At 51.4% G+C, this 8,198-nt stretch overlaps 1 protein-coding gene across 1 annotated transcript in view; it reads left to right on the top strand.

Annotated features, from left to right (window-relative positions):
- Positions 1 to 660: 660 nt before the first annotated feature.
- Positions 661 to 8,198, top strand: part of PODXL2 (podocalyxin like 2) — a 44,584-nt gene continuing 37,046 nt past the window's right edge. The window contains exon 1 of the mRNA XM_025196853.1: positions 661 to 769. Coding sequence (XP_025052638.1) covers positions 718 to 769 — 52 coding nt within the window. The 5' untranslated portion in view covers positions 661 to 717. The remainder of the gene's footprint in view (positions 770 to 8,198) is intronic.

The raw sequence follows: 8,198 nt of genomic DNA, 5'->3' as shown, positions 1-8,198 counted from the left end.
GGCGCCGCGCCGGGCGGGCCGGCTTCCCTCTAGGCCCCGGCGGGAGGGAGCCGGGCAGTGGCCGGCATGCAGACACTGCGCAATGCCTGAGATTTATCATTCAATATCTTGGAAACCTGGGAGAGCCAGGGCGGCAGACGCTGCGGGGTGGGGGCTGCACTTAGAGCACAGGAAAGAAATTGCAGCTGGAAATTAAGCAAGCCCCCTTATTTGATTGATTTGGGGGCTCCTTTCCCTCCCTCCCTCCCTCCCCCGCTCAGCTTGCTGGCCCCTTCTCCAGGGAGAAGATGTGTACAGGAGGCTGTCGGAGATTGGGCTGATTTTTTTTTTTTTTTTTTTTGGGGGGGTGGGGGCAAGCATCGCGCTGGGCTGCATTGGATGCTCGGGTCAGATGCTCAGGCTGCTGCTGCCTCCCGGCTCCGGGCTGGATCCGTTTGTGCATTGATCGACCAATTACAATCTCCTTCCCCTCTCCCCAATCCTCCACCCTAGAGAGCTGGGAAGTAGGGAGTGGAGGGAGGAGGCTGAGGGGAGAAAGTTGCAGCTCTGGGTTGGGGGAGTGTTTTGGGGGGGGTGGAGATGCAGGGAGGAGAGGGTGCTGCAGCGGGCGGACGGGGCAGAGCCCTGGGGGCAGCCGGAGGAGCCAGGTGCAAGTGCAGAGCCCTGGGGGCAGCCGGAGGAGCCAGGGGCCAGAGAAGGACCAGGACTCCCAGCACCATGAAGCTGCTGCTGCTGCTATGCCAGGCCCTGGGAATGCTCCTCGCATGGGGTGAGTGCCTCTGCGCTTTGATTTTAAAGTTATTCGGGGTGGGTGGGGAGGGATTTAAAAAAAAAATAAAATAAAATTGCATTTGCATCCAAGCTCTGTCCATGGCAGGTGGCTTGGTAGTACCTGAAACCACTCTTCACGATCCCTGGGGACCGGTCCGGCTCCGGGTATCGGTTAGCATGGACCAAAGGGGACCTAGCAGGACACTGGGGCAAAGATTGGAGAGTCTGGCCCTGCTGTGTTGATCCAGTCCCACAGGCTAAATGGAGCTTCTTCACCACTGAGGGCAAGGGAATAGGTCTCAGGCCACCAGATTGATGCTGGCCCCAGCACCTGGTGACCTCCTGGGGATCTGCTGGATGTTCTCCACCCTCTAATGTTGCTATTTTAACAATTAAATCAATAACTCTCTGGGCATGAATGTGAACAGGGATGGGTTCAGATGGAGAATGACCCAACCCCCCAGTCCGGGGGGAGTGCCCCCCCCCCCCCCCCCCCCCCCCAACTCCCATTTGCTTGGTGGGCACTTCTAGCAGGCAGGTACCTCCCAGAATGGAGACACAGTTGGCTATAATACTAAGCATTTCAATTCCACCCCCAATCCATTTCTCTATCATCTGCATTATCATGTGCTGGCAGCATGCTCTTTACTTCTGTGCAATTTTGAGAGGCTTTAATTGTTGTTTCTGCTCCCTACACCAGCAGGTCTTTTCTTCAGAGGGTTGTAAAATTATACTCGTTGCTTTCCGGATCTAAATTTTTATGGCCCCAGCTTCACACATCCCCTTTCCCTTCTTTCGATTTCTGGTAAAGAGGCAGTTTTCCCCTCCATAACAGTTGTAAGAATCTTAACCCATATTATTATTCGCTGGCTGGTTTGGAGGAGGGGGAAACCATTCATCACTTGGCTGTTCAAAAGGCTTATTTCTGAGGAGGAAGAATGTGTGCGAAGCTGGTTTAGATGTCTTTGGGCAGGAGAGGCGTATGCTACGATAAGTACTTGATGAACCGAAGTAAACAAGGCTGTGTTATTATGGAGATGATGGAAATAGCTCTGAATGTAGCATGCTTTCTGCATGCCATAGTTGAACTGGGATTCCTGAATGCTGTTATTTTACCCTAGAGAGCTATAGAGACACTGCTATTTTGTGCTACACAAAAACCACCTTCTATTTTATTTATAGGGTTTTTTTTCCCAATTTACCAACCACCATTAAGTTACTCAGAAAGGAAGACTGGATGCAAAGCAAACAACTCTGCTTGTTCCAGGGACCCTGATCTAGAAATTTTGGAGAAGTGGTGGGACTTTCATTAAAGCCACTTTTAAGTGCCAAAGTAAATGAACTTGGACTAGTTATGAGGTCGGTGTTGTTATTTTTATGTAATCTGCTTGGAGAAATTTTCAAACAAAAGGGAACCCCTGAAAGAATGCTAGAAGAGACTGTTCACCTTGTGAAAGGAAACTCATTTGCGCTTAGAGGTAACCATGTGGAATAGGTTGTTACAAGCACAGGGGGAGTATTTGTCTGGAGTCATTTAGTCATTCCTGGGTTGGAAGGCAGCTTATAGGAAAAGCTACTCTGCTCCTAGATCCATCATTTTGCCCTGCTTGTAATGAAGGGCCAGTATCAGAGTGAAAGAGAGAGAGATCTTATACATGCTGGAGGATGCATCTTGGTACCCTAACACCCACCTTCCTGTCATGTCAGTCAAAGGCACAGACTGAGGGGAGGGCGAACCTTCAAGTACTTTGGGGCAGGAACCGTGAATTGTTTGCATATCTGGTGCTTCTTACAGAGGGTCCAAGGTGCTTCCTTAGTAGTGAAGGCCCATCACTAGGATGTTTCTCTTACTTCAGTAGAAATAATAATGATATAGTTTTTTAAACATGAAGGAGGTGAGCCATCATAGGACAGGAGGAAACGAAAAGCCCATTTAGAAGTTAAGTAGCAATGTTTGGGATGGAAGTTCTCTCCCCAGTGCAAGAACTTGTGGCCCTTTCCATGGGGAAGGTCCAGCACAAAACTGCTTTAAAAGCAAGCAGCAGGAGCTAGAGGAGAATGCGCCATAGGGCAGTGGTTGTCAGACAGTAGGCCAAGGACCTCTGGCAGTGCACAAGGCTGTTGTGAGAAGTCTATAGCTGCTCCATGGATCACGCTGGACCCTGTGCCCCTTTATGGACTTGTCCATTAAAAGCCCAAGGGGAAGATGTGTGGTTATCCATGAGAAATTGTGCAGGTTAACAGTAGTCTTCTTGACCTCCAAAAAGCTTGAGAACCACTGCTCAAGGGACCCTTCCTGTGGGGGTGAAGGTTGGTGGGCACACTACTGCCTTGATAGTGGTGCAGCAGCTCCAACTTTTGAGATTCAATTGTGTGCTGTAAGGCAGAAATGGGAAGGTGGGGCCATTAGAGAGTTTTGCCCCCCATCCCCTGACTGTCCACCAGCTGTGCCCAACTAGCATGTTTGCACCCAGCAGCACTTAGCACTAGTTCCTGCCCCTCTCAGATGTGAAAGTCGGGCTTCATGGATAGGATGTAGGCACTCTCCTGACCCTTTTTTAAGCTCAGTGGGCATCCCAGAGTGAGTATTGGGTGGCAGTGAGGAGCCCTGGCCCAGGAGAGAGGATGTGGCCAGACTTCTTCTTTTGATATCTCCAGTTAGCAGAGCTGTGATGCGACTGCAGCAGGGGAGGATGCAGCTGTGGGGCCGCAGGTTAGAAGGTGGCAGGCAGGGTGTGCAGCCCCTCACTGATCCTGTTTATGGAGTACTTGTTTGCGATGTCCCGGAAGAAGATTATGTGCACACCTTCCTTGCTTCTCCACAGCCACCCCTGCCTCCTAGCTGGGGATCTGACAGGCGTGGCAAAAGGAGGAACAGGAGGACACTCACGAGGCTCTGGTGCAGTGGGAAGTCATGAAAACCGAGTGTACTGCTGAAATGACTATCTGGGAGATCTAGGTCTTCCCCTATGCCCACTGATGCTGGTTTTCCCACTGGGACCATCTCAGTGACAACACTAGCTGTCAGCTCAGCCCTTAGAGGCAAGCTCTCCATGCTACATAAAACCAGAGGGAGCCTCCCAGTTGCTCAGTAGGAGTGAGGATGGAGTCAAAATGACCTTCTCCTCCCTGGTAGGTAAGGGGCAGCTTGTTAATAGGACAATGGCCCTGCTACAGCACAGGCTGCAGCGCTTCTCTGGACAGCAGCCTCCCTCTTAGGCTGCCAAGCCAGCAGCTTTCACCAAACTACCTCCCAATTACTATGTTTTTAAAGCTCCGTTATTTGCACAGAGGAAAGAGATGAAGTGCGCAGGAAGTGCCATTAAACAATGTCTGGGTGTCACAGGCGCTGGCCTTCATTATGCCAATCTGAGATGGAGATGCATAGATTGGGAGGAGTGGTTTCTCCTCTGCTGAGATACTAGGTAGTAACTTTCTACAGTGGCTCTAGGATGGTCTAGACAGGTCATGCTGCTGGGAGCAGGTGCTCTCTTGAGGTCCTGAGGATGAGGAGGGTTTTGGTGCCCAGAACACCCTGTGGTCCTTACTTGTGTCCTGACATCCCACTACCATGGGGAGAGTAGACAGCAGGCAGTGCCTACCTAGTGAGAGCTGAATTCCTAGCCCTGTTGGGTTGGTGATGCAGAGGGGTTACGACAAGTCTGTGAGTGAACTCATTATCCAGCAGCCGTTGGAGACTTGGATTCTTATTGAGCTTAGTGATCAGCAGTGAAGGCACAGATTCTGCCATGAATCCACAAAACCAGCCCAGTCCTGACGTGCAAGCAAGGCTCAGATCTGGAGTAGTTGGGATGCTGCAGGTCAGGACTGAGGAGCTTTGGGGAACAGAGCAAGGCTACAGGATAGGATTGAGATGCTTTGGCAAGTCAGTGGTGAGGGACCTCAGGGGCACTGACGGTTGTGTTTAAGGTGTGGGGGTGTGAGTGGGTCAGAGCTGAGGTCTGTGGACAGGTGTGGCAGCATTCCCCTTGGTTTGCATGGTTTGTGGCTTTGGGACATTCTTTAAGCCCTTCACTTCCATGAGCAGAAAGATTGAGGTTAAGAAAAGAATAAAACCCCAGCCTCTTTCCATGCTGTGTCTCGCACCCCCAGCCTCTTCCCCTGCTGTGTCTCGCTGGCTGTATGCAGCCGTGTGAATGCCAGGCTCCATTAGATACATTTTTCCCCTCCGCCTGTCTGCTTAGACAATGCCTTGTTAGTACTGTATACGTGAACCCAAGCCCGGAGAGCATAAATCAGGATGGCTGGAAATTCCCTGCAGTCAATTTTTCCTTTGCCTCTTCAGTACCATAAGGAAATGTTCATTTAATTATAGACATCAGGGGTTGAAATAACTACGTTAAGACCTTGAGGGGAAGCTGCAGGCGACAGGCTGCATATCAGAGCACGGACAAGTTTTCCCTCTGCTTAAAATGGGAAACTGCTCCCACATATTTTGAGTAAATAAACAGCTGGGAACCACAAAGCTGGGCAGACCCAGGAGCAGGGAGAAGGTGCCCAGAGTCCAGCCGCCAGCAACTGTTTGAATTTGCTTCCAGGTCTTGTTGGTTAGTAATCCCCAAAGAACGGAGGCAGGCACGAGTGCAGCCGGCACAGAGTCATGGTTTAGGCACAGCAAATGCACGTGCTGGCTTGTGTATGGGGCCAGGCATGCTGGCAAGGCATTACACTCGGCCAGAGCTAGGATCAGCCCCACCTGCTTAACTCTGAAGATCATTAGCAGGATTTGGACTGGGTTTCCTTGCTAAGGCGGGAGGGGGTGGTTCTTTTGTGTCCGAGAGCCACGTTTAGGGAACTTTCTCTACATGACAAGTGCCACTGAGCCTGCCTAGCTCATTACAGTAGTTTTCCTCTGCGATGTAACGCAGCACCGTTAAGTCCTGTCCGTAAGTGGTGCCCCCACAGCATGTTGAACGTTTAAACGTGTCCAAGTCTTTTAGCTCACCTAAGAAATATGACTAGGTTGTGACTGTCTCTTGGCTGGAGACTGATTTGCAGTTGTCTCCTTTTGTAAATGTTGGTCAAGGTCAAAGGTCCTTTTAGGCCTGGCTTGTGCGGTTAAAGCCTACCAGTTTCTGTGGCCAGTGGCACACAAAATCCTGCCTCTGGAGCTGTAGGGAGGTACCTTAACAGCTCTGCCACCCTGTCCCACATAAATATTAGTGCAGATGCCCAAAACCAGAGCAACACTTAGCAGAGAGTGGTCCTAAAAGGCCCTGTCTGCAGAGGGACTGGAATGGAGTTAGCCGTTATGCGGACTGTGGCCAAATCGGTTTAAATGGCATGTGGCTGAGCTGTGCTGACTGGTCTCCAGCACATTTTGGCTGTCGTGTCTTTGTGTGGTGTGTCAGGAAGCTCTGGCTCCACCATCGTTGTGTGGTGTGGAGATGAGGCAATAATGTGCTTCTTTTTGGTTTCTCTGAAAACTTAAGATGTCTCAAAATGTGACACAGTGTAAACAGAAAGAGAGGCAAGAGTGGGGGGGGAGAGCTTTTTTCCAGGTGAGCGCTGAAGCAGTCCTGTGGCAGAAGGACCTGTGAGGCTTTTCCAGACAGTGGGAAGGACTGAGGGGGAAGCCTTCAGGGCAGATGGCTTGGAGGCTGCTACTAAGGGAAAGGAAAGAGCATGGAGAAGAGGAGGGAGTGAAACCTAGAAACTAGGCAGATCATTCTGCCCAGGAATGAAGGGATCGGGGTGAGTGTGGGGAGGGGACAAGCTGGGTTTGAGAGTGAAGGGGATGGGCTGACTACTCTGTATGTGTGAGGAGGCGCCAAGGGAATGAATGGCCTTGTTAGCGCTGGGATCCTTTTTGCTGGCCGCCTGCTGCGTTCTTGACCTTTTCTGATCTGCCCAGCACTGATTCTTCAGAGGTGCTGTTCGGTACATAGGAGACTGAGGTTTGTAAAGGGCTGGGGGTGCTCAGCCTCATGGATGATCAGACCCAAGTGCACGCGAGGTTCTCTACTGGGGCTCTGATGTGCAAAGGGGAGGCACCTTCCAGCAGCGCCTGAGCATGAAGCGCGCATGCATCTGGGTCCTGTCCTGCACCCTCCTCTCAAACCCCAGTGGCACAATTCTTTGCTGTGCGTTGCTTGGCTCAGTGCTGTGCAACACCCTCCCAGCACTGCAGGCCTGCCTCAGCATAGCTGAGCTCCAGGGAAGAGAAGGAGCAGAGTGGTACAGATTTACCCTTTCCCATGTGTAGCCTCCCTGAACAGAGATAACCCAAGGCCCTGTGCATCCACATCTTGTCCAGTCTTCTCCAGCCAGTGCAGAAACCCTGACTACTGTACATCACGGGGTGTTGACCTAACAGGTGTCCCTTCACACCCCCATGCCCCACCCCCATACATCCCTGGGATCTTCCACTGGCCCAGAAAATATCCTCTGTCCCAGCAATGTTGGTTACAGAAAGGCCCTTGTCACTCCTCAGCCTGGGCCAGAAGAAGGCCGACTGCCTGGCTATGTTTTCTGAAGCGACCCCCTTTGCCAAGCTTCCTATTCCTGCGTTCAAAATGTTCCACTCCTCCATGAGGCGTAGCAGCAAGGTGGGGAGGGGACATGATAGAAAGGGGGGGCTTGTCTCTTAGAGGGAAGGACTAGAGGCAATGGGTCTGTAACACTGAGCAGGTGTCAGAGTAACACTGACTGGGATGTGCACCTCATGGGCAGGCATTTCTGTGCTGGCACCAATGAGATGTCAGAGAGAAGCATTTGAGAGCAATCTCTCAGCTGAGGAATGTCAGATGCTCCTCTTCTTCCTGCACCATCTGTAGTGGGGGATCTTTTTTCTAGACCCTGTTTCATTCTGCTTTGAAGAACAAAGATAATAGCGGAGCAGGGACAATAGCCGCTTGTCATCGTCCTGGTTGTAGGATTAATGCAGGATCTGTTTTTCTCCTTTGCTTTGCTTGGTGCCCTGACCCCAGGCCTCTTTCCTTTCTGCCTTGTTCCTCAGGACTGCCTGGTATTTTTGGAGCCAGGGGGAGGGGGTTACTCCTGGTAGATGCCTCCCTCAGCCAGCCGTTGTGCCCTCGTCCTAACTGATTATCACTACGTGACCCTTCCCTGACCCAGTTACCTAAGGAAATAACGTTGGCTGGACAAACCCCTGGACCACAATTGGAGTAAGCTCAAAATGGAAGCTGGATGGTAACAGGATAGCACGGGGCATTTGGGCTGGAGGGCTGGTTTCACCATCTCCCTTCACTGGGTCTTGGTTGCCCTCTTTCTTGCAAGGGACAGCACGGGGGACTTTAATAGCCACTGATGTCTACTTTGAGCCCAGTTGAGTCGTTGCACAGGCTTTGCCAGTCAGAGGAGAAGAGTTTGAAAGAGGGTTCCCTGCTTCTGTGGAAAGGGGAGGCCTCATGAGGGGAAAAAACTTGGCACTAGTGTTGGTTCAG

This window comes from Alligator sinensis, unplaced genomic scaffold (assembly GCF_000455745.1).
Source record: "Alligator sinensis unplaced genomic scaffold, ASM45574v1 scaffold839_1, whole genome shotgun sequence".
NCBI lineage: Eukaryota > Metazoa > Chordata > Crocodylia > Alligatoridae > Alligator > Alligator sinensis.
This window is presented reverse-complemented; position numbering and strand designations above follow the sequence as displayed.